Below are 24,156 nucleotides of genomic sequence, written 5' to 3' on the forward strand. Positions count from 1 at the left end.
TTACTTCTCTTTTCTTCAGATTGTTCCGTCCAAACTGCCGCTATAGTGGTAACTACATATTTTCTTGGCCCGTATATCTATTTTTAACCGATGACTGATATGCTATCTAATAAATTATATATATATATATATGAAACAAGCGTCAACATAGGGAGCAAGGAATAGCTCCTACTCAGATGACTTCTTTCATTGATCTTTATAGCTAGGAATTGGTTTGAAGTGCATCTCTAGGTCTACTATATTTTAGAGTCAAAATTCTATTATAGAGAAATATTATTTCTTTAGTTTTATTCTAAAATAGAAAAAATGATAGGATTACTCTATATTTAGAGCAATTTTATTTTATGACACTAATTCTATTAAGAGTTGAAAATAGAGTAATATATTGAAGAAAAATAATGCTTTATTTTATAGTTATCCTATTTTAGAAAAAAATAGAACTGTACATTAGAGATGGTCTAACTACAATCAAGTTCCAGGAATGCTATTAGAGTTTGGTTTGGTACTCACAACCTTTTAAATCCGCCTTAAGGTTTTTTTATTTATTTTGTCAACTTAGCGTAAATTCTCAAACCTATGCAGAGGTATGAGACTAATCTTTAGTGGAAGAATATCTAACGGATATGGTCCCCCAAGTTTGCCAATGGGCTGTAAACAATGGACTCATACCCATATGGTCAAAGTGATAAAGCTGATCAATTCTGCGCTTGGGGAGAATCGATCTCTGGCTTAGACCAACATGACGACTCTTCCACCAAGGCTAGAACCACTAGCCCACCCACTTCGTGGTTAAGTATTTTTTTTGTGAATAAATTTTACATTTTTTCAAAAAAAAAGTATCAAATTTCTTTATGAAAATTATATATTTCCAAAGAAGTCGTAGAAAATTCAAGGTTGTTAACTGAAAGGAAAAATACTGAAACGATAACAAAAAGAAATCTTGCACTGAAATGATGACTGAAATGATGATAAGGAAATTGGAAAGATCAACGATTTGTATCCTCCTCTCTCCATGAAAGATCCAGTGGCCCCACGCATGTTGCTTCTCATGTGATAACTCCTCCACCTCCTCTTTACTTGGTCTCCCCCACCGATCTTTTAAGGAACCGCTTGAACCATATCGCCGAATCTTTAGGATAACGTTTGAGCCCGTCGATATAGTCGACATAGTAAAGACCAAACCTTGCAGTGTATCCATGTTCCCATTCGAAGTTGTCCATCATAGACCATGCATAGTATCCTCTTACATCACACCCATCCTTCCTATAAATATATTATTAGTTTCATCAACAGAAACTAGCTATTAATTAAATTGATATTTCAAAAAAAAAAATATTGTCAGAAAAAATCAAGATTAAACCAATAAAAATAAGAAAATGATAAGAACGAACACTATAGCTTTGTGAAGTTCTTCGAAGTGTGCCTTATGATATTCAATCCTAACAGTGTCAGTAAGTATCTCTTCTCTTGATTTTGTACCATCGTCGCTGTCATGGATCCCTAACAAATCAGTTATCAAAACGTAAATCATAAAAAAGTTAAATATTGAAAACATCAGTTTGGTAAATATATCTTTCCAGAAAAAAAAAGTTTGGTTACTAATTGGCATATATTTCTATCTAACTAATGCACGTAATCATTGCTGAGAAACTATTTCTGTGTTGTAGAGGTATGCATTATGTAGTACTTAGAAAAAAAAAATTGTTGTGTTCACTAAACATAACGCTTTCTAAATTTTTAGTATAAAAAAAAAAAAAAAAAAAATCTAACCATTTTCTTTGATGTAGACTGGCATGTTGTTGTATTTCTCTTTGACGTAGTTAAGAACTTTTCGTAAGCCTTCCGCGTATGACAATAATAAACCGTTTCCAATCTGAGTTTTGAAAAGAAACAAAATTAAGATGATTATATGTCGCATTTAGCAATTAATAGTAATGAGGAAAAGTAAATTCTTACCCCATTCCGATGCTGTGACCACTGTGGTTAGTCACTGTTTCAAAACAGATTATAAACCTTGTTTAGTTTACCATCTATGCTTCATAAAAATTAGTTTGGAACAATATTTAATAATTAGTTAGCAGTACGTACGTTTCCTTTCGACTTGATTGTCAGTCCTGCACCGAGGCTTTTCAGGGTCAATGTGAGGAAGGAGAGTTGCGAAACGTGCTGTATAGTAATTTATTCCAACAAAATCCAGTGAACCTTTTAGCAATTTTGATTCTTCTGTAGTAAATACAGGTAATTTATCTCCTGCATATTTTTTTACGATATCCGGATAATCTCCGTGAATAAGTGGATCAAGATGCCTGTACACATAAGAGAACAAAACTTAATATTACAAATAGATAAAATGCTAACTATAAATAAATAAATAATTACGCTTAAATAACTTACCATCCAATTTCAAAGGCAAGAGCTCGTTCTACTGCATCTTTATCATCGGCAGAGTCTGAATTATAAGGCTCATGCCATATTGGTGCCAATACTATACCAATTTTACTATCATCAGAATTTTTTTTGCATTTTCGGAATTCATCTACTGCAACAGCATGAGCAAGAAGAGCATAATGTGAAACAATGTAAGGCTCAGTGCTTGAATCACCGGCCGGACTTATTTCATTTACCCAACTAGAGCATCGACCAGGCGCCTTGTTACCATTATCGTAACTTGCAATAGCCATGATGTATGGTTCATTGATAGTTGTCCATAACTTAACTTTTTCTCCAAATTCTTCGAAACAAATTTTTGCAAAATCTCGAAAATCTTTTCTGTTTAAAATTTTAATCATTAAAAGTAACAACATCGGTTGTTTGTAAAATAAAATTTTCGATGTTTTAGAATATATGTTAATTAGGCTTACACGATTTTAGGGCTTAGAAATCCACCATATTCGTCGTCCAAAGATTGTGGATGGTCCCAGTGATATAGTGTCATTGAAGGCTGTATGCCTGCAGATTTATTATACCATATAGTAATTGATATGTGACAATTACATCTATATTCTAATTATAGAACTTTTAACTTAATTATTGTTGTAATGATCTTACCATTAGCAAGAAGTTCGTCTATGAGATCCTTGTAGAATTGGACACCTTCTTTGTTTACTCCATCCTTCAGCTTTCCACCTATAGACAAGTTAAAATCCACCACAAATTAATTTGTATAAATAATTTTTCCAATTAATTGGAAACTATATTTTAGAAACTAACTTTAATTTTTTACAATCACTTAGAATGCCATTGAAAAATGAGGAAATTTAATTATCTCATTAAGGGCAAAATCATTAATTTAATTTAAAATAATTAATTAAAAATATCTTCTTAAAATAGCTGGAATACCATTTTACTAGATATGGTTATTCTACTTAACTCTCATTTCAATACACATTATTTTATCTTAAGTAATCTTATTGGTTATATCATTTAGATTTTTTTTTGTTTTTATGCTAATAAAAATAATATTCTAATATATATATATATATATGTGTGTGTATATCCCATCTTTGGTTAATCAATTTTTAAAAAGAAGTCTTAACATCAATTTTAAAAACAAACTTTTTTCTTATGACGTGAATTTAAATTTTTATACCAACATATTCATTTTTTTTAATGATGACAAATTGTAAGAACCCCTTACTTTATTAAAGTTATTAAAAGTAATTAACTTAGTCAGTTGAATTTAGGAAACTCACTAAAAATAAATTGTGTTAGTCACTTGACAAAAAATGTCTACAAAAAAAAATATATATATCTTGAATTACTTAGAGTGGAACTGAACATGAAATGTGTTATTTATCCCGTTAAGAGTAAGATTGTCAAATATATATATATATATATATGTTGAACATCAGTTTTTAAACATAGATAGTCATATATATATTTTGCCCCAAAAAAAAAAGAAAAAGATAGTCATATATACATATATATATATATATAGTTTCAGCATCGATTTCTAAAATTCTGTAATAGCGCTATTACAACTATCTAAATTAATTGTTTTAATAAAATTAATAATTTCAAAATTAATTGTTTTAATAAAATTAAATAGTAAACAACTATCTAAAAATCATGGTCTTAACCTGGTTGTTAGTATATGCAAACATATATAGTTTTAGCATCAATTTCCTACCTAGTAGTTAATAAGTTATATATATATATATATATATATATATATATATATATATTATCAGCAAATGAGATAGGTTTGCGGTTTGCCGACCAAAAAAAAAAAAAAAAGATAATAATAAAGAGGTTTAAAACTTACTAGGAATTATTCTGGACCAAGAGATTGAGAATCGGAAAGAGTCCATGTTTATCTCCTTCATCAATTTAATGTCATCCTGTTTTGTATTTGTCAAAATAAAAATAAAAAATTGCGTTTAATATGATAATTATATTTACCTTTCATTTAAAATATGATTGATAATAATATGTATACCTTTTTTTTTTGTAAAATAATATGTATACCTTGTAACGATGATAAAAATCAATTGCTACATCTCCATTATGCATTTTGGTCCTTTCTGCAGTCAATGAATTAAAAAAATAATCATAAGTTTTTCGTCCCTACTCGCAAGTAATTATTCAATAGAAATGTCAAATTTGGTATTATTGGTTATAGGGACGTCGGTACATAGATTTGGCATTCCAAGCCAATGAAATCGATCCATAGATTTTTTGTAATTGGACAGACCTGGATAAGTGTGGCTGAAGTGGTCCCATATACTTGGAGACTTACCATCTTCATTTGTTGCACCTTCGTACTGCATACATATATTTATATTATAAATGAAAACAAAGTGACTAGAACAAGCTATGAGCTTTTGGGTCATACAGTTTTTACTTTTAGATAGTGGTACAGCAGAAATAGATTAATTTAGAATGACAAAACATGAACAGTTCTACCATATGAATGGTGGGTTGTATGTATTAGAACATATTTAATTTCGAATTTAAAAAAAAAAACTGAATTACATAATGAAAATGGTTTAGTTATTTTTCTCTTTTAAGATGATAAAAAAATCGAAAATGAATTACGATTTCTGTAAAACTATGTAATTAGTAAAGCTATATAGGCTTTTGTCCCCTAACCAAACAGTATAGTAATTTTACTAGATAAATACCAGCACATATGTGCAGGTTTTATTTATGTACTATTTTTTATCTCACATTTTTAGAGAAGATTTCCCTTAATCTTCTATATACATGCATAATTTATTTATATATATAGTATCATATTTTTATATAAGTTTTATTAGCTCGATTTATTTTTACATGTTAATTAATATAAATATATCTTAATCATTTAACAATTTTAATATATATAATAAATGATAAAACAATATTATGTTGACATAAAAACTCACGAAGACATTTAAATGACGATGTTTTATGGCAGTTTTTTCGAAATATTGAACAATTACTATTTCCATGTTTTTGTGAATCGCTCACAGGAATAGACTATTTAGTAAGGAAACTATGCCAATAAATCAATGATTTGTGAAAAGACCCTTATTATAGAATTATGATTTATAGTAGGAATAAATAATATCAAAATAGCAATTTTTAAAAATAATTAATGAAGCGATTATGATGTTACCGATGGTGAGACTTTCGTCATTTTTTATATCTAGCCATCTAAGCCTAGGATGATGCAGACTACTTTGTTTTGTATAAGAAAGAAAAGAAGAGAACATTTGAGAAAATAAAATAAAAAAGAACAAAAACTGAAACTTCTTTATCGTGAGCATATTAAATATTTGACTTTTCCATGCAGTTAAATTGAAAACTCGAGCGACCGTTTCATTCATTAGCAAATCTAGCTGTCCCGAATAAGTTTTACGGGCCATCTTCCTTTCTTTTCTTTTTACAGCATCCATATATTCAAGCTAATTAAAACAGGCGGTTTTCTTTAGAAAAAAACAATCCAATGTAGAAGAGCTTACATGGAAAAAGATAAACCCTCACGATCGTGCCTTTTTAGCAAGACAGTCAGCATGAATATTGTAGCAACATAGAATAAAAGACAAAGAAAAAGAAAAGATTTTGAGTTTCAACATGGTACACCGTACACCTAGCTTTCTTTGAGCATGTTTTGTAATTTCTTTTCTCAATATAATAGAAAATATACGAATTTAAATCCCAATAATAATACAAAAGTTATGCTGACATAAATGACTAATTATATTATACCTGTCCATAATCGAGTTTTATAATTTTATTGGTATTTTCAGTTGCGAAATCTAACAAACAACGTTTAAACTATTTTTCTAGTTAAAATGGTGTATTTTAAAATTGGAAACGATAAGTAAAGAAAAACTTAAATCAAAAAGCTAATTAAGTTAAATTTAATATTATAGAGTTTCAAAACTTGTTTTATAATAAAGAGAGCATCATATTTAAATATAAATCCCGATTTTGTGCGTTTGTCATTGATCAAGTGGTAGAATCACAAAATTATTGTTTGCCTGCTTATCAAAAACCATACAAACTTTTTTTACCTGAAAGGATGAACCAGCCGTTCCAAAAATGAAACCATCTGGAAAACTATGTCTGTCTAGTTTTAGAGAATCAATCGTATTTGCCATTTTTTGCTCTTTTTTTTTTTTTGGTCTTTGTGAGATTTCAAAGTGATCCACACAAGAGATTTACTACCACCATATATAGAGGATTATCCTTGAGACTGTTCCCCATCTACCTGGAAATATCTGGACCTAAATTTTATTTTATTTTTTGGTGAAGTCTTTTATTTTTATTTTTAGTGTGGTGACATAGTCACACATACATATGTAGATAGTGAGAAAATTAATTAATATATTTTTTTTAAATTACCATATTTTTATCTTCTTTTTTTTTGGTAGAAGAAAGGCAAGAGTTTCTTTCTTTTTCTCACAAACCAAAAATACTTTTCCACACAGACCATTTTGAACTTGAAATTCCATTTATGTGATGTTTAGGATTTTGGGGCATTTGCAAAAATATTATTTTATATAACATTTTGTAAAACTATTTTTTTTGTTCATTTTCAATAATACTCGTCTATATAAAAAATAACTGAATTTTAAACCTTAAACTCTAAATACTAAATTTTACCCCTTCAAAAATATACTTAAATGTAAAATAGAGAAACCAAACCTATAAAAAATTCTAAAACGTAATTTTACATATTGTTATTGTGTAAAAAATGGCAAAAATGAAAATAACAAAAAATATTTTTAAAAAGAAATATATACAAAAAAGGCATTTCTAACAATTTCTCTAAGGTTATTGCTAATACAATTTTAAATCATACTATATCTGTTTCATATTAGTTATCTTTTAAAATTGTTTTATGCAAATTAAGAAAATAAAAAATGTTATGATTTATTCTTATTTAACTATTAGCATTTCAAAAAATTAAAATTTTATTTATATAATAATAATAAAAGAAATGAGATAATTTTCTATTAAAATTCACATTATATATTAAAAACAAAAATTAAATTGAAACCAAAAAAATTAATGTGAATAACAACTATTTTGAAAGAGAAGGAGTATTCAATTAGTTATCTCACTGTCTAGATACGACCCAGCTATGTATTGGACATCCTCTTCTCTGTATATTTCCAAGATTACTACTCAGATTCACTTGTTTTTTTTTCTGTTCTTTTCTCACATGCTCTTTTTTTTTTCCACCTCCTACTCATTCTGAATGCAAATATATATATATATATATATATATATATATATATATATATATATAGGCGAGCCTATAGATACGTGTGCAACTTGTTGGTGTGGAGTGTGGTTAACATCATGATGGCTACATTCACTATTAAACCCTACAAAAAAAAAAGTCATGTTTTTTTTTGGTATGAAAAAAAAAGAAGTCATGTTGCATCAATTTATTGTGTCAAATAAATAAATGATTTAAATTTGAATTGTTTTTTAATGATTGATACAAAATAGAAAATTTAACATCAAATAACTTGAGATTTTTTAGGAATTTTCCCAAAAATAATAACAGCAAAGTTAATATCGTTAATGTCCATAACTGAGACTAGGAGAAATTTGAAAAATAATAGTTTGTATGTTTCTTTGGCAGCTGTATAATAGTTTGAGTATATTTTTGATAACAAAAACAATTTCTAATTTTTCGACAAATATTAAATAGTTTGGGTTTTGTTTGGAATTTTCGAGATTACTCTTAACTTATCGATATGCATATGTGAACGGTTGATTGTTTCAAATATATTTGAATGAGAAATTTGAAAAATAATAGTTTGTATGTTTCTTTGGCAGCTGTATAATAGTTTGGGTATATTTTTGATAACAAAAACAATTTCTAATTTTTCGACAAATATTAAATAGTTTGGGTTTTGTTTGGAATTTTCGAGATAACTCTTAACCTATCGATATGCATATGTGAATGGTTGATTGTTTCAAATATATTTGACTAATCACCCCGATGTGAATTGATTGTTTCAAATATATTTGACTTATATAACCCCAACAAACACTTACGTATTTAAGTCTTGTTTTAAATTATTTTCTGTAAATGTCTACGTAATAGAGATTATTAAACCGAAAATGACTAGAAAAATAAGAAAGTACAGCTAGTTCAGCATGGATATTGTCATTTTTGCGAAGAAATCTTACCACAGACTAATACTATAAAAATCTATGGATACTGTCATTTTTGCACTCATGGATAATGGTATCGTGGACCAATACTATAAAATTCCGATACAGTTAAATATAGTCCTATCGGGTTAACGAAGCGTTTAGCTTTTAGTACTTATTCTCAAGCAAGCATTCCATACAAAACCTGTTGTTTAATCTGCCCTTTGGCTATAGTCTATGGAACCTTAAGCTGGAAAACCATCGATGAATATTTGTTTTTGAAGGCTCTTTCACAAACACATCTGCTTCCTCTACCCGTGAATCAGATCCATTTATCCCGGTGTATTCATTCATACTGGTTATTATCTTCATCAACTATATATCCCTTGAAGCCGCTTGAAACCAACTTAATCCAGCCGCGATTTTCCTGTTTTTGCTTCAACTTTGAGTTTCACTCTTATCTGACCGTGAGGGTCCTTAGCGTCCAAGCTTTCCTGTCATGTAGAGAACATCGGCTCGGTCTTCCTCTTTCGAGAGAAACTGCTCATTTGTGGTTCGTGCCGGCGACACATGTGAAAGTACCATTTACCAACGTCACGAAATTTATCAATAGTGACTATCTTTAAAATTCTCGAACTGTTTCCGGAAGTGTCTTCGATGCACCGTAATCTCGCATGTGGCATGTTGCTAGCCAGCCTCTATCTGTAAGTTTCTATGGACCTATCCTCTAAATTTGTTGCGCATTGATCTTATCTATGTCATTTTTGTTGTGAGCTTGTGCTCCAAGTTTATGTACTCTTATGTACCATTTGCTTCCTCTTTTTGGGTTGATTGAATGAATATAAGTATGGTTTGCACACAAAAAAAAAGAAGAAGATATATGTGTTATTCATGATTAAGAATAAATATGTACATATATATTAAAAATTCTACCATTTGTAAGAAACTAAAGTTAAATATTTTTATTAAAAGAGTTTTTATCTTACATATTTTCTTATACTAGCATACATAATACTGAACAGACCGTCATACACGAGAATAATTTTAAATTACGTTGTCTGTTTTTTTTAATCTAGTTGATACTAGACTTTGCACCACAAAAAAAAAAAGTTGATACTAGAAATATAAATATTAGTAAATTTCAAAGACCAAAACTTCATGTCTTGAAGTACATTGATGATCGAAGCCCATCTTTTGCTGACACGTTGATGGTGTGAATAGGAACTTCACAATCTCTTTCAAAAACAATTGATGTATAGCCTTCAATCCAAGTTTGTTGCGTAGATGTCAAAAAAAAAGAACTTTTGCTTTAGAGCTGTTTGTAATAATCCCTAGGTGTTCAACTAGAATAAATTTATACTTTCTACATCTACCTAATTTACCATATACTAGTTACAAAATTTTTATAATACCACCCAATTTATTATAAAAAATCCCAATTAACCAATATAAACTAATCGCGATCTAAAATCGTAAAATCTTGTTTACTTTTTTTGCGACATGTTGGTGTCGAGTTTGAGTCTACCACGACACCGTTGGCTTCTCAATTGACCTTTCTCGTTTCCAAAAGAGGTGGGGAAGAAAGGTTCTATAGTGATAAATACACTAAATAGCTTGTTGTGTATCATTTGTTTTTCATATGTCAGAGTTAAATTTTAAAAGATCAATACACATTGGCTTCTGAATAAGATAAAATCATAATGAAAATTGCATATCTCTTGACTAGAATCTCTTCTACTTGTTTACACACAAAGCAATAAGTAGGACCACCAAACTTAGTTCCATTATACCAGAAATTGACACAAAATACAACAAACATACTACTAAGTATGTTCTTTCACTGGTAGGACACACAATGGAAAAAAGCACACAAAGAGCAGTGGTTCCTACATCATTGGAATCCGAACAAGGCTCTGTTGTTATTAAACGTAAAATGAGAAATAGACTTAGTCTGGTCGTCATCACACCACAAAATACAATCAATGTTTAGAAGGATCAAGAACTTGACCCATGAACAAAATAACTCCACTCTTATCTTCTCTCACCGTGAATAGAAATGGATGGTCAGCTATGAAATCCGGGTTCCGCATCAAACATTGGGGCACCATGATGGCAACGGAGACGGCTGCAGCTTCGGTTCCCTCCTCATCCACCTCAATGCAAGCTTTATGAAGTATGCTTGAAACGTACAGGCTGTCACCAGTCCAAGACGAATCAACCATCTCAGTTAAATTACCTTCAGAACTAAAAGGCGAATTCAGTCCCATATCTTTCAAAACCTTTGAAGCTGTAAACTCAAAAGAGAAGTTAAACTTCGGAATTCTGAAAGCATCTACTGATATACGATGGAGTGGAATATGGTTATCAAGAAATCCCGGTTCCGAGCTTATGTTCTCAAGCAAAGCAGCCAATCCGTCTTTATCATTAGGAAGATAAATGTACATGGAGAATTGACGTTGATCCTCTACATAAGGGAGGCGTAAAACTTGGAAACCATCGTAGCCTCTTAGATATTGGTCCTTGTAACTGGTCATGAATGGGACTTTCACCGTGTTACCATCAAGGAGATGAAAATCATTATCTTTTGTCAAACTTGCATCGAATTTTCTACCCCATGATGCTTTGAAGTAGACTGCATTTGCTAGAATAAGTGTGCTACTACGGATGGTCTCCATAGTCTCCATACAATCGCGTGAAAGAATGTCTTTGATTAGTCCATTGGTGTGGACTTCAGCCCATGTATTCACCTCATCAATCACTTCACCAGGCTTCATGATAAAGCAATAACACTTTTGATTAATCATTCCGCAAATTGGATGTAACATAAACTCAAGGAATTAAAGAAATCGCCATATGGGTCAAAGCCATGAATCGAGTTCCACCATCTATGAAAATCGATAAAACTCCCTAATTTAAACCATTGTGAACATCTTAAATAACAAGAATGCTCTGCTTTTATGATTTTTAGAGATAAGTCTAAGTTTTGGCCCCATAATATACCGTACCCCGGTTCAAAAAAAAAAGTTAAAGCAAAGTTTACCCATAACGGAAAAAGTTACCTTGGTTGCAAAGTCAACTTGACTACAAGTAGCCTTGTAAGAGTTCTCCAAAAGCTCTTTAAAGGAAGGCTTCAAAGAAACAGAATTGTCGATCCATACACCGTTAGCCGCAGATAAGCGCAAATCACTTCTCTCAGTGCCCCCATCGGTGAGCTTGGCTAAGGCTGAGTTGAGGTGACCCGTTGACGGTGACATGAGGAATGAGAGGATTTGTTCTTTGGTGACAGAGTTAGAACCGGCGGCGATGAGACTGAGCAGAACGTTAATTGACGTCGGTGAAAAGACAAGATTGAAGCCATTGGCAACGGTATCGATAACTTGCTTAGCTAGTCTTACCACGACGTCGTTTTGTTTCTCAATTGATTTTCCTGACTCCATCTTTTTTTTCCAGGAGAGGTCGGGAAGAATGGTTCTAACTTCTAAGTCTAACTTCTAAATTTTAGATATGCAGATGTGAATATGTTGTGATGGTTGATTGTTTCATATACATTTGACTTATTACCCCAACAAACACTTGCACATAAAAATTTGTTTTCAATTGTTTTCTGTTAATGTCTACATATATAATAGAGATTATTAAATCGACAATGATTAAAAAATAAGAAAGTACAGCTAGTTTAGCTAGGTATCTGCGAAAAAATCTTACCGCGGACCAATACTATAAAACTCTATTACTCTAACATGGATTATTCAATTATCATAATTGTATCGTGGACCAATACTACAAAATCGGACCGGAAGCCAAACCGGAGAAGCATATGGATTGCGGTTAAATATATAGTCCGACCGGGTTAGTGAAGTGTTTAGCTTTTATTTTATGGGTCTTAAACATGTACATATATATATGTATTTATATGTGTTATTCATGATTAAGAATAAAAATATACATATTAAAACTTTATATCAAATGATTCCACACTCCATCGTTAGGGTGACGATCTTTATATGCAACAAGAACGTTGCGATCTTTCAACAGAAAATTTGAAACACCTTGATTTCGTAACTACGATGATACATGGTGAGAGGCAATAACAAAATTAATTTGACTACATATGTCATTTATATTTATGTTCACTTGTCGAAAACGTTTGAGCTGGAGCAATTTAAAAATAGAATACCGACCAATAGGGAGTGGTTCTTAACGGATGGTGACGGTCTGAGCATTACGAGAACGAATAAATGAACCTTCATTTTTTATTTCAACTACTAGATATTTTTCAAACATTAATGCAAAGTAAATGGTTTAAGCCGTTAAAAAAAAAAATGAAAAACCAAACTGAAACAGACATATACTCACTCACTCAACGAAAACAATCAAAATAAGGTCTCCACACGTTTAGTCTTTTTTTTTTTCTTTTTCTCTTTTCTATTTGCGTTGATAGAAAACAAATCTCGAATTAGAGTTGCTAACTCTATCAAATCGCCACCAAAGCAACATCATAAGGCTATTACTTTAGCTTAACTGCTACCACCATTTCTTTTCTTCTTCTCTCCATTTGGAGCACCTGTTGTTGTTTTGTCCGAATCCGACAATATCTTAGTTTTCCCGAGAGAAGTAGAAGATGAAAGCCTCTTCTTTGGCAGTACTGCCTGCGGAGGTTTCTGCTTATCAGACACAACCTTCTTCTTCTGCAAACCCAAGTTGTCTGTTGTTTCGACATTAACCTTGGGTTTCACAGTTTGCGTGTTAGTCAAGCTTCCTGTTGTTCCCACCCTAGCCTTTAATTTCAAAGCTTGCTTGTTATCCAAGTTTTTTTTTGTTCCCAAACTAGCCTTAGATTTCACAGGTTGCGCATTACTCACGTTGCTTGTTGTTTCCATAGTAACCTTGGATTTAACAGTTTGTGTATTATCTAAGGAATTTCTGCGGGATGACGAGCTACCAACGCTCTCGTCATCTTTAGCATTTGCAGATGATGCACCACCGATGCTGTGTCTACGATTAGTAAACTCGCTCTTTTTGCTCTTGGAATCATTGTTTACAGGCCACTGAATAGAACTTTGGCTGGCTGACTTTTGTGTTTTAGATCTGGCAGGAGAAGTCTTGATGCTGTTTTCGCGTTTGAGAGAGCTTTTGAGGGAGACTTGATCATCATTAGATTCAGGATCCCATGGACGAGAAGCCATCCATCGCTCAAGCCAACTCCAACCCCAGTCTGTTGTGTTTGTGTCCATCATTGTTTGGTGTGGAAGTTTTGAAGAGTTTCTCCACGTTTGCTGTTTTACTTTCCAACATTAGTATTTGTGAATACGAAGAATTTCATAGTGAAGTTGTTATTAACCTATATATACCTGATGACTATAAGCATACGCCAAAGCCCTCTCTCTTCTTACAGAAGCTTCTTTTCGATTCACGGACTTTGCCGCGAGCTGTTCCTTTGATTTATTGCTCGAATCAAAATCTCCCGCCATAACCTGTAACACAGTTCAGTCCATCTGAGAACTTGGTTCATACAGATACAGTGAAGTAAAAGATATGGGAGACTAATTACCAAATTCTGATTCTGATGGTTTTCTTTCTGGTGACCCTTTTGCTGAATCAGCCTGTGACGAGTTTTGTTCTCCGCAGATAAGCGATTCCTTCTCTCTTGGATCTGTGTTTGTAAACGTGTAAGAGTTTGCATTGAGCTAAGCATCGCGTTCATTTGTCTTTTAACGTATCTTCCTTGTAGCAAAGCTTTGAGTCTGGCCCTTCCTCGTAGCGCACGAAGAGTGCGTCTCGCCTGTTGAAACCCGAAAAAATTAGAGTGAGTCCCTCATAATAAGAGGGATCAATTGATTTGTATATATATACCTTGTAACATCTGTATGCATTTTGGATCTTGATTGCGGCAGTTTCCTCCTTTGATTCCACAATTTGATGTGTTGACGGGGTCGTGAGACGCACAACCTCCGCGGCAGCATGAGCAGCCACCACAGCTGCTTCGGCTGCGACAGCCGATGCAAGAGCCAGAGCTTGCTTAGTCTTTGCTTCTTTAGACTCACCATAACCTCTATTGCTGTCAGATGCCGGAGGGGGAGGTGGAGGAGACGGTGGTGGCAACGATGGCTGAGGAGCAAAATCCGGCAACGGAGGAGGAGGAGAAGACGGCTGATAAACAGAAGAAGATGAAGGGTCAACCGTTGGAGTCTCCTCTACAGGGAATTCAAATGATTCTCTACTCTTTTGTTTCCCAAACGACCATTTCCTCTTGGGTTTCTCAGGTTTCTTGGAAAACAAGGCAAAACCAAATAATAAGAATTAGCAAATCTTGATTGCATCATTAGCTAGGTTACATGTTCATAACAAATAATTCAAGATTAGATTCGAAAAACCAACTTGATGCTTTTTGTCTTTTCCTGGAGATAAACAAGCCGCGGAGACACATGTTAACCAGCTCTTACCCATCTTCTCCTGAAATTTTCAGACAAATCTTTCATTGAAACATTTTCTTACAAACTGAAAGAAAAAAAAAGTTCTTACAAAATGAAATTTTTGTGAAAGAGATGAGATTATGTGTAGAGACCTGGTCGCGATGGGCCCCACAGTTTCGTGGGAACCCAATTGACTTTTGTTACGATTGTGTTTTGTAAGAACAATTTAACAGATTTAACGACAGATACGTTATAAGTTATAACTTCTTTTTTGTTTTTTTTTTTTGTTTTTTTCAATTCTCTGCTTAGCTTTTGTTTCTCTATATGTTATTTTTATCTACAATTTATTTGTTTATTTCTGGTGTTGTAGATTTTAGAATTACCAGCTTTTCTTATTGTTTTAAAAATTATCTAAAAGTGATTGACAAATTTAGAAAAGCTGAGTTTTATTTTTTTTGATGTTGCTATAATGCTCTTTGTCCATTCCACTCTGGATTTAGTTCTCACTTTCACCTTCAATTCTTTTGTTTGGTCGAAAGTTTTCTTCACCAACAAGAAATGAGTAACGAAATCGTAAAAGAAGAGCAAAGCCAAAACAAAATTTAAGAGGAAGAGGTCGAATTGTGTAATTGATTGTCAAACTATAAATATAATTACGATAAAGGGTTTATTCAGAAAAAAAAAATCAAAATCAAAATAGTAAAGAGGATGATCATCTAACTTTTCAGTTCCATAATGTATCCAAGATTAGAAAGTGTAACAATTATCCATCATCTTTATTAACAAACAATAAGAGAGAAGATTATAACGTATAACAACATTGTGTAGATTCCTATTAATTCTATTTTAATTGTTTGGAAGTCGGCAGGGAGAGTACGTGCAAACCTCTTAATACTTGCTGTCTCTCTCCTCTTCACACTAAGTAAGAGGTCTTTCTATGGCCATGAACTCACTCGTACCACGTCATAACTCATAAGGCCAAAGTTTAATTGGAGACAGATTGTTTATAGCTAATTAAAATGCTTTGACTCCCCTTCTCTAATGAATTAATGTCTAGGTTTTGTATCCTAATGGTGTTTTTTAAATTCTTTTTAAAAATATTGTATGTTATAATAATGTTTGTGATTGAGCCAAGATTAATAATGATCTCATCTCACTAATGCACATGATTACAAAAAGGTCATCTTTTCCCCTTGTAGGTTCTTTAGGTGCCGAAATAGTTTACCCTCGGGATTGGTCTACCCGGATTCCGGCACATAAATCTTTGTCAGAGCGTTAACGTTCTTGATCAAGATAATGTCATGATATATAGTGAATATAATTACTGAGACATAGATATTATTCACATTGAGTATCAAAGAATTAGTAAAGAATCATGTTTTTTCTTTATCGTATTCTAGACATTTATTCTGTTTTTGTCGTACGCTAAATTACATTTGTGGTTTCAATTGCTTACTTCTCCACAACTGGCACATTCTTATTGTTTAGGTGGTGAATATGCTTGATTCTCTAACAATCATGGTTTTTCCAATTTTACTTGTTGTATAACCCTATGTATGTACTCTTGTTCCTCAAGTGTCTAATTTATCCCCTGTCAAAATCATCCGCTATTCTTCAGTTGTAGATGAAGTACACGGTAAGCTTCACTCTAGAAAATTTTACTATTGGTGGAATATGCCTTTTGCTAAAAAATTTATATGTTCGAGACAGATGTTTAGATTGTCACCAGATAATTATAATTTTTGTGCAAGCCGCCAATGGACAAACTTAACCTCAACATTTTCGTGTGAGGACTTAGTTCCACTTGTTGATTTCATGTTTGGTATGGCTTGAAGCAATTACTGAAACACTACAAGAAAACATGGTTTTACAAAAAGAATACAACTATTCATGAAAGAAAACTATTTTACAAAAAAACCTATAGATATAGAGAAAGATAAAGATAAAGATTAACAGTAATGAGTCAGAGGCAAAAACAAAATGCAAAAAACGTTTAATTACTCTTTGTCCATGTAGATTTTGTCAGCTCGGCTCACCATATAATTAACAATAAAATCAAGAAGCATTGTCCTAATATCTACACTAGCTTTCGAGGAAGAGAGGGAAGCACCGAACTCTCTTCCTCTTTACAAAATGAGTAAACCCCAAAAATTCATCTCAAAACAGCGGGCAACCTCTTCAACATCTTGGTTTCGAGCAACATTGCGGGGTGCCGTGCGATCTAATCGTATTTAGGGGCCTCTAAGTTTTAATTTGACATTCAAAACCCCAAAAAAATAAATGCCAAACCCCATGCCTTAGATTCTGTTGTACAGTAAAGTTCTTCTTCTTTGAACTTGTGTAGGTTTTGCATGTTAGTTCCATTTTCATTTGTCTTCAATGAATATTTTGTTTATGAAGTCTCTAAACCTTCGGGAATAAAGCTTAGGATCAACAGCTGAAATGGAAGTGGGATCTGCGTGGAGTGACTTGTAGGCGTGCTCTAGTTTTTTGGTGATATCATAGTCTTGAAGAATGTCAATAACACCGAAATAAAGGATCACCTCAATGACCTCTTTCTTCGTACTCCTAAGATTTGTGTTGTCAATGTCGTCTTCTTCCCATGACTCCTCCCCAAATTTTCTCACCTGCTCTGCTTTTGCCGGTGTACTTTCTCCTAGTCTCATTAAGGGTCCGTTACTACATTATCAAAAACATACAGAAAATATTGTCAATATAAAAGAGGAAAAGTAATTTGAATTTGATATGTTAAGCTTGTGCCATTGTAAAAGGTTCATTTGAAGTTAGTGAGAATTGTTCAATCAAGTAAACACTAACGATTCTATACAATATGGTTAATTTACACCAGTTCTGTTGATCTAAATTGACCACTCAAATGAATGAAAGAATCCAAGACCTAGTTAGGATAATTATGTTGTTTCTCTTTTTTTGAGTATAATATATGGTTATGTATTTAAAACTCGAGAAATAGTAAGTTATAAGGTACCAAGTTTGGATGACAGAGTCCATATTTGGAAGTGAATTATACCCTCTCATCAATTTGTCCTCCTGATCTCTTCGACCTGAATTAAGCAAGCAACTGATTTTTTCAGAGAAAAGAAGAAAAATACCAAAAACTAAAAGTTGACAGAAATATAAGAATGATTGATACCGATGCCCAAGGAAATGTCATCACGCAAGCCAGATTCACGGAAATGGAGACCAATCAAGAGGCTATAGTCCATAATTCTTTCAGCTTCAAGGAACTCACAGTCGATATCGATTTGGTTGATGAAGGCTTGAAACCATGACGTCTCGAGTCGAAACACATACTTGAGATCTAAGTCTTTGAGTGTTGTGGTCTCGTCGATTTCACCTTCATCCTTGTCAATAGTACGGCCGTGTGACGAACCTTTCAAGTCAAATCGTTTGTGTATACGATACTCCGAACAAAACAGATTCCCCATCACTATGAACCGAGTCTTTTTTTTTTTTTTTTTTTGTCACAAAAGATAACAATAAATAAGCTTTTATTTGATTTTATGTACATAAACTTGTAACGAAGGACCGTTTCTCATACCTTTTGTCCTCCTACTGGTTTGACGCAATGCACACCAAAGAACTTAGTGACCAAAGAGTTCTTGTACTTGGAAACATGCTCGTAATAATTTGGAAGCATCTTAAGCAATACCTAAGAATGGTTTAAAAAAAATCTCAAAATATGTATCTAAAGCAATGTAAAAAAAAAAGATTATATAAGTTACCTTAATTTCGGATTTTTTCATTGTTTTGATCATGAAGCGTTCATCTTGAGTCAAGTAAAAGGAGCTACCACTCTTTCCAGGCGAAGAAAATTCTCGAAGAGATTCATTTCCGCAAATAGCGAGCATGTAGTCTGCTTGATCTATCGCAAATAAGTCTCTCAAATGCCTGTTTCACCACACAAAAATGTGCAATCAGGAACAATTGTCTCCAAACTCCAAAATCTTAGTACATTTACTTACCTAAACACAATAGGGCAATAATCCTTCCATTTGAACTCAACGGATAGATGGGGAGGCGTAGATTTAGAGCCTTCCGGGGGAAACCTGGTCCATTGCTTATCCTTGGGATCAAAATCACAATGCCTAAGTTCCCTCAAAAGGGAAGCATGTTTCCCGACAGAGTACCTAATCCCAAGTTGTAGATTTAACATTAAATCATAGTTTTTATGTCCGGCTGTAACCGTATGCCCTGGTTTCTTACAATCTCCTTCATCCAACCATCTTGGACTTTGTTGCAAACTCATGACACCACCACTCTCTAAAAGCAAAGGACTTCTTGCCCATTCATGCTCTCCGCATCCGCTTGTATCTGACTCGCTCGTATACGGACTCGCCTCTACATGATCAGACAAGCTAGTATCCTCCAACTCCGATATACAAATCCTCGGGAAATTAGTATTCATTGACAAAGCTTCAACTGAAGAGAGCTTATGATGTTGCACAATCTCATCATCTTTCCTCTTGCTCTTTCTCCCCCACACGCTATTACTAGTCTTCTCCTCACCCCAACTCAACACCCCTTTCCCAACCGGGGCTCCATTTTCCCATAGCCCATCATAACGGTTTCCATTAGCCCAGGTCATGGCTCCTTTCCCAGAGATAACACCATTCTTCCACTCTCCTACATACTCATTCCCATCGCTCCACACGTAACGTCCGTTGCCATCTTGTAGATTGGCCTTCCAGTTTCCTTGGTAAACGTCGCCGTTTGCATATCGCTTCTCTCCGTAGCCATGCTTTCTTCCCCACAGCCAATGCCCTCTATAAGTGTCACCGTCGATTCCAATGAACGTTCCTTCTCCATCCATTCGACCGTCCTTGAACTGACCCTCATAGGTCGCTCCCGATGGCCACGAAAAACGTCCTTTACCGCTCGCTTTGCCACGTGTCCACTCCCCTTCGTACATACAACCGTCCGACCACAGATACTTCCCTGTCCCATGTGGAACACCGGCAGATAAGCCTCCATTGTAAAGGTCGCCGTTCTTTAGCACCTTTTCTACTATTCTAATCTCCGCAGCCGAATCACTCACCTCACAACTTGTCATGGGCACAACACGTCGAGAGCTTTGTTTATATTTGCCCCCTGAGGATTGCCCTTTGTTCAGATTCTCTTCAGTGAAGAGGAACACAGTCTCTTGCATTTTGCTGTCTGCTTACTCTACTCCATGCCCACCAAAGTCAGATATATCTCGTTGACTTTTTTATTGGCTTGTTTGTCTCCTCCAATAACAACATTTAGTCTTCAAACATTTCTTCTGTTCTGTAATTGTTTTTTTATACAAAAGCAACTTTGATCAACGACCATGGAAATGATAAAATCTTAATGGATTTATATTACAATCAAGATCTTATATACCAAAAGAAGAAAAAAAAAAAGCTCTTAAGAGTTTAATGTCATTACTGTAATTTGATTATTATTCTTCAAATTGGTATCTGAAATGAAAAAAAACTTACTCTTATATACATCATTTTTAGATTGGATTCGTTGACTGACAAAAGGAATGATCAAACAGACTATTCAAGAACCTATATCAAGTGGTAATATACAACACATCAAAATTCTCAGAAAATAAACAAATGTACCTGATTAGTTAGAAGAGAAATTGATGAATCGTCAACCGACATGACAAAGTAGTCCAGGAAATAAGATAGTGTGATGGATTTTTTGATGATCCGAATCCGTATACTTGAAACCAGAGAAAAAAAAAGATTGAAGGAAAGATTTATCAGAAAGTCAGGAATGGTTATGAAACTCTCTCTTCCAAAAGGATATCAAATCATCGGTTCAACGATGAAAATGTAGCCGTTTTCGTTTTTTTCGATTATTTATGCAGCCGGCAACAAGACTACGTGCTAGCCTCTATCATCATCTTTTTTATAAATCATTAAGTATGTTTCTGATTAGAATTATTAGGCTTTCAGAAGATCTAGTATATGGTTCGATATCATATAAGAATATGCGGTGCTCTTAGGTGGAGCTAATAGACAAGTATCGAAAGATATAAACAATGTTTGGGAACGTGCTTCAATGATACAATCATGTGCCCACAAGTCAGAAATCGATACTGACTCTCCTCTCCTCTGGGTCACACAACTCATACAAGTCAAATTTACATTTTACTATTCCAAAGTTTAATGCCCCTTTCATAATTTCCAAATTACTATTAACTATCTCGATCTGAATTAACATGATCTTAACATGTGATTCCTCCTCACTGGATATTTAATTGATGAGTACACTCAAGAGTGAAACATATGGGTTCGACTCTTAAAACAATACAAACACTATCATGTCTTAACATCTAGTAAGACAAGGGGATTTGGTGACCAGAGTATTGGCTTAGTGTAGTACCTCCAATTTGGGTTACAAGAAGATTGGCTTAATGGTGCCTCCGACGGTCTTTCGACGAGTGTGACGAATCGCGATAGTCACGGTCCCGAGGAGAGTGATGTCTTGATTTATCCGAATGCCCACCTGAATACTTCAATCTATCTCTTGACCGATGATGACTTCTATCTTTGACTTTGTCTCTATCCCTATCACTCTCCTTTTCAGAATCTCTGCCTCTGTGAGACCTACCCCTGTCCCTCTCTCTACCTCGTTCCTTCTCTCTATCACTCTCTCTCTCTCTTTCTCTTTCTCTTTCTCTTTCTCTTTCTCCAACTTTACTTTTTTCCTCCTTTGAGTCTCCTACAATTGGCTGACTGTGCGACTCAGTATCGCTCTTTTTGGAATCTGTAGCCTTTTCGTGAGGCGTAGTAACCATTCCATCCTTTGTGTCGTTATTAGCTGATCCTGGAGTACACTTTGTATCAACAACCTCGCCTACTGCCGGCACCGGCAACACATCCTGTAACATAGTGGACAAGTACTTTAATCCTAGCTCTGATTACAGAAATAAAACGCAATCAGATTAATTTCAGAATAGGGACAAAATATCACAAAATCTAGATAGCAATCCAACTCACCTTTGTAGCTGACTGAGCTTGAGGATTCCCAGATCTACTGGAAAATGTAAATGGCTTCCCGTCCTTGCAAACAGAAAGATACTGAGCCTTTGGAAGGCTGTATAGATGAGCAAGAACTCTACACACTTCGTCAATACTCGATTTATCTGCATCAAATGCTTTCCACCAGGGTGGATTCTCTGGGAGAGGTACTTGAAACCTACGGGCAGCAGCATACACAACCCCACATGCCACAACCTCACTTCTGAACCTCACACAGAGGGTTGTACGCAGACTGCAATTATAGACATATAATGAGAGATTCAATCAGATAAAATCATAAAAGAATGGTCAGATATTGAGAAAGCATGACAAACATATTTAAATCAAAACAGCACACTGAATATGTCAGGACTCAACTAATATACCCAGCTTCAGCTTAAATGTCAGCTATAAACCTAAAAACAGACAGTATGATGTACATCTAACTATCAAGTAATTACATAAAATAATATCCACAGTAAATTTTGAAAACAAGGGTTTTACCTATCATTTGCCAAATTCCAAGCTTCTTGCCTCAATTCTGGAGGTGTTTCAAGTGTGGCAAGGTAGTTTGATATGAACTTGTGAGGATGTTCAACATGACAAACAAAACCCATCTCTTTCAGTATGTGCCTCTCAGTTCTGCTTAATTCAACTTTCAACTCAGAGAACTTCTGCAAAAAAGTCAATAAGATGAAAGAAAAATATTAGAAAAGATATAAATGGTGGGAGCACCTCAACTTCTACACACATGGACATGAAAAACACTCAATATGACAAAATCAAGTAATGGTGCAGCAAGGACACTAACCTTGGAATAAATGTCCAGATGATCTAGTGGAAAGTTCTCCCTGCGGCACTCCATCCTGTGGAATACAATGATTACCTGTCTTGCTTTCTCAGGGTTTTCTTCCAGTTTTGATGCAAGCCAGACACAGCTCGCAGCAACTATCTGTACAAGGTAAACTACAGATCATTACGGTTGTAGACAGGCAGTATACACTACTAGAGAATTGCCATACTGAAACTACATCAACCAACATTTCTAATTCTAAGGCCTCAAAACACATAACTACTACAAGAAAGAGACAGAATAAGTACCTTAACGTCAAATTTGGCCAAAGATTTCTTGCAGTAGAACCGGTGGAAAAGAACCTGGCCAGTAGCCATAACCGCCTGGGGGCTAAAGACAACCCATACAGGTTAAGAAAGTCACAGCTACATGACATTTTAAGTTTTGCAAAATAAGCAAAATAATAAGACCAAGGAAAGGATACAGTTTGAGCAATATTCCACCCTCCTGGATGAGATCACATCCATAGATTCTAAGAGAGATTTCAGTTGTTTCATCTATCCCATCTTTCCTGGAAGGTGACGCCTTAAGCTGCTCATCGGTTACGTAGAAATTGTCTATTGCAGTGTAAATCATCAGTTCACTAAATGCCGGGGGTCACTGTTTCCATCAAAAGAAGAAAAATTAGATTAAGACACATACTAAAAAGCTTTACTGCAGAAAATCACAAGACAAAAGATAAGCTTATTGAAACAAACAAACAAATCTTTAAGTAACAAACATATAAACCCCTTAATGAAACATCCCTTAGATGATACTAAGATGGAAAAAGAAAAAAAAAACACATAGCGGGCAAGAACAGTTACAGGTTCTATATCAATTGTAAGCAATACATGATGCAATTATTCTGATGCAGAGGTCAGAGAGACATTAATTCAGAATCACAGACTGATTACTATAACCGAGAGAGGCTAGACTAGATTGTATCTGTTTGCTACATTAGTTCTGAGATTATGGCCCTAGTTTCCAACTAGGTTAATCTGAGATCAAGCAATTCGAGGTAACCAAACCTAACTGAGATTAAGCCAAGGAAGAAATAGCGATTAGAAACCAACACAGGTTGGGTTAAAACGGAATTACCAGGAAAACGGAGAGGCACTGCGGTGCGACGGAACCACGGCGAGGCAAATCGGGAATCCAAGTAGAAGAAGCGAAGGAAGGAGGAGGAGGGCAACTAAAGAAAACTAAAAATAATCTTTGCCCTTCAGAAAAAAAAAAAAAAAAAGAAAGAAAGGGAAAAATAAATTAAATTAAAAACTAATTGGGCCTCCTT

General features: G+C 34.1%; 5 protein-coding genes and 1 long non-coding RNA gene across 8 annotated transcripts; 1 reads left to right on the plus strand and 5 right to left on the minus strand.

Annotated features, from left to right (window-relative positions):
• Positions 1-747: 747 nt before the first annotated feature.
• LOC104752265 (beta-glucosidase 30) lies at positions 748-6,762 on the minus strand. Of its 3 annotated transcripts, none has more exons than XM_010474364.3 (12): positions 6,501-6,762; positions 4,694-4,763; positions 4,468-4,523; positions 4,265-4,340; positions 3,049-3,126; positions 2,862-2,949; positions 2,395-2,769; positions 2,089-2,306; positions 1,957-1,990; positions 1,771-1,873; positions 1,392-1,500; positions 748-1,263 (listed from the first exon to the last, which is right to left on the minus strand). In XM_010474364.3, exons 1-11 carry the CDS (start codon positions 6,585-6,587, stop codon positions 1,393-1,395), a joined length of 1,293 nt encoding a protein of 430 aa, XP_010472666.2. In that variant the 5' UTR covers positions 6,588-6,762; the 3' UTR covers positions 748-1,263; position 1,392. The 3 variants fall into 3 exon arrangements, 2 of the variants coding, with proteins under 2 accessions (XP_010472666.2, XP_087345924.1); XR_015583418.1 differs by lacking the exon at positions 748-1,263 and having other exon boundaries at positions 1,374-1,500; positions 2,089-2,114; positions 2,203-2,306; XM_087489798.1 differs by lacking the exons at positions 748-1,263; positions 1,392-1,500; positions 1,771-1,873; positions 1,957-1,990; positions 2,089-2,306 and having other exon boundaries at positions 2,404-2,539.
• A 1,923-nt stretch (positions 6,763-8,685) lies between these two features.
• Positions 8,686-11,231, plus strand: LOC147926012 (uncharacterized). Its single transcript, XR_015583531.1, has 2 exons — positions 8,686-9,305; positions 10,656-11,231. It is a non-coding gene; the product is annotated as an uncharacterized LOC147926012 (long non-coding RNA).
• LOC104752267 (serpin-Z3-like) lies at positions 10,363-12,137 on the minus strand. Its single transcript, XM_010474368.3, has 2 exons — positions 11,661-12,137; positions 10,363-11,369 (listed from the first exon to the last, which is right to left on the minus strand). The coding sequence occupies exons 1-2, from the start codon at positions 12,036-12,038 to the stop codon at positions 10,581-10,583; spliced, it is 1,167 nt and encodes a 388-aa protein (XP_010472670.1). The 5' UTR covers positions 12,039-12,137; the 3' UTR covers positions 10,363-10,580.
• A 699-nt stretch (positions 12,138-12,836) lies between these two features.
• Positions 12,837-15,355, minus strand: LOC104752268 (protein IQ-DOMAIN 4-like). The gene is made up of 6 exons (XM_010474369.2): positions 15,167-15,355; positions 14,980-15,054; positions 14,455-14,868; positions 14,153-14,383; positions 13,953-14,075; positions 12,837-13,877 (listed from the first exon to the last, which is right to left on the minus strand). Exons 2-6 carry the CDS (start codon positions 15,046-15,048, stop codon positions 13,119-13,121), a joined length of 1,596 nt encoding a protein of 531 aa, XP_010472671.2. The 5' UTR covers positions 15,049-15,054; positions 15,167-15,355; the 3' UTR covers positions 12,837-13,118.
• Positions 15,356-16,995: 1,640 nt separating this feature from the next.
• On the minus strand, positions 16,996-20,841 carry LOC147926013 (phosphatidylinositol 4-phosphate 5-kinase 3-like). The gene is made up of 7 exons (XM_087492139.1): positions 20,624-20,841; positions 18,998-20,300; positions 18,758-18,923; positions 18,574-18,684; positions 18,166-18,475; positions 18,001-18,076; positions 16,996-17,693 (listed from the first exon to the last, which is right to left on the minus strand). Exons 2-7 carry the CDS (start codon positions 20,179-20,181, stop codon positions 17,381-17,383), a joined length of 2,160 nt encoding a protein of 719 aa, XP_087348265.1. The 5' UTR covers positions 20,182-20,300; positions 20,624-20,841; the 3' UTR covers positions 16,996-17,380.
• Positions 20,842-21,182: 341 nt separating this feature from the next.
• On the minus strand, positions 21,183-24,128 carry LOC109124635 (cyclin-L1-1). Its single transcript, XM_010474370.3, has 7 exons — positions 23,964-24,128; positions 23,308-23,483; positions 23,132-23,213; positions 22,842-22,982; positions 22,535-22,704; positions 22,010-22,283; positions 21,183-21,891 (listed from the first exon to the last, which is right to left on the minus strand). Exons 2-7 carry the CDS (start codon positions 23,457-23,459, stop codon positions 21,421-21,423), a joined length of 1,290 nt encoding a protein of 429 aa, XP_010472672.1. The 5' UTR covers positions 23,460-23,483; positions 23,964-24,128; the 3' UTR covers positions 21,183-21,420.
• Between the last annotated feature and the right edge of the window lie 28 nt (positions 24,129-24,156).

The sequence above is a fragment of the Camelina sativa genome, chromosome 16, assembly GCF_030686135.1.
Source record: "Camelina sativa cultivar CO46 ecotype springtype chromosome 16, ASM3068613v1".
Taxonomy (NCBI): domain Eukaryota; kingdom Viridiplantae; phylum Streptophyta; class Magnoliopsida; order Brassicales; family Brassicaceae; genus Camelina; species Camelina sativa.

What these genes read in the sequence shown, in the direction of transcription:
- LOC104752265 (XM_010474364.3), bottom strand. Translation starts at nt 6,587, where the DNA reads ATGGCAAATACGATTGATTCTCTAAAACTAGACAGACATAGTTTTCCA. An exon ending in CTTCAGCCACACTTATCCAG is followed by an intron (nt 4,524 to 4,693) that starts GTCTGTCCAATT and finishes CATTGACTGCAG; the next exon opens with AAAGGACCAAAATGCATAAT. An exon ending in TTGGTCCAGAATAATTCCTA is followed by an intron (nt 3,127 to 4,264) that starts GTAAGTTTTAAA and finishes ACTTGTCTATAG; the next exon opens with GTGGAAAGCTGAAGGATGGA.
- LOC104752267 (XM_010474368.3), bottom strand. Translation starts at nt 12,038, where the DNA reads ATGGAGTCAGGAAAATCAATTGAGAAACAAAACGACGTCGTGGTAAGA. An exon ending in AAGTTGACTTTGCAACCAAG is followed by an intron (nt 11,370 to 11,660) that starts GTAACTTTTTCC and finishes TTTATCATGAAG; the next exon opens with CCTGGTGAAGTGATTGATGA.
- LOC104752268 (XM_010474369.2), bottom strand. Translation starts at nt 15,048, where the DNA reads ATGGGTAAGAGCTGGTTAACATGTGTCTCCGCGGCTTGTTTATCTCCA. An exon ending in ATGCATACAGATGTTACAAG is followed by an intron (nt 14,384 to 14,454) that starts GTATATATATAC and finishes GGGTTTCAACAG; the next exon opens with GCGAGACGCACTCTTCGTGC. An exon ending in ACCATCAGAATCAGAATTTG is followed by an intron (nt 14,076 to 14,152) that starts GTAATTAGTCTC and finishes ACTGTGTTACAG; the next exon opens with GTTATGGCGGGAGATTTTGA.
- LOC147926013 (XM_087492139.1), bottom strand. Translation starts at nt 20,181, where the DNA reads ATGCAAGAGACTGTGTTCCTCTTCACTGAAGAGAATCTGAACAAAGGG. An exon ending in TGAAAAAATCCGAAATTAAG is followed by an intron (nt 18,685 to 18,757) that starts GTAACTTATATA and finishes AACCATTCTTAG; the next exon opens with GTATTGCTTAAGATGCTTCC. An exon ending in GACTCTGTCATCCAAACTTG is followed by an intron (nt 17,694 to 18,000) that starts GTACCTTATAAC and finishes TTGATAATGTAG; the next exon opens with TAACGGACCCTTAATGAGAC.
- LOC109124635 (XM_010474370.3), bottom strand. Translation starts at nt 23,459, where the DNA reads ATGATTTACACTGCAATAGACAATTTCTACGTAACCGATGAGCAGCTT. An exon ending in ATCTGGACATTTATTCCAAG is followed by an intron (nt 22,705 to 22,841) that starts GTTAGTGTCCTT and finishes ACTTTTTTGCAG; the next exon opens with AAGTTCTCTGAGTTGAAAGT. An exon ending in TGGAATTTGGCAAATGATAG is followed by an intron (nt 22,284 to 22,534) that starts GTAAAACCCTTG and finishes CTATAATTGCAG; the next exon opens with TCTGCGTACAACCCTCTGTG.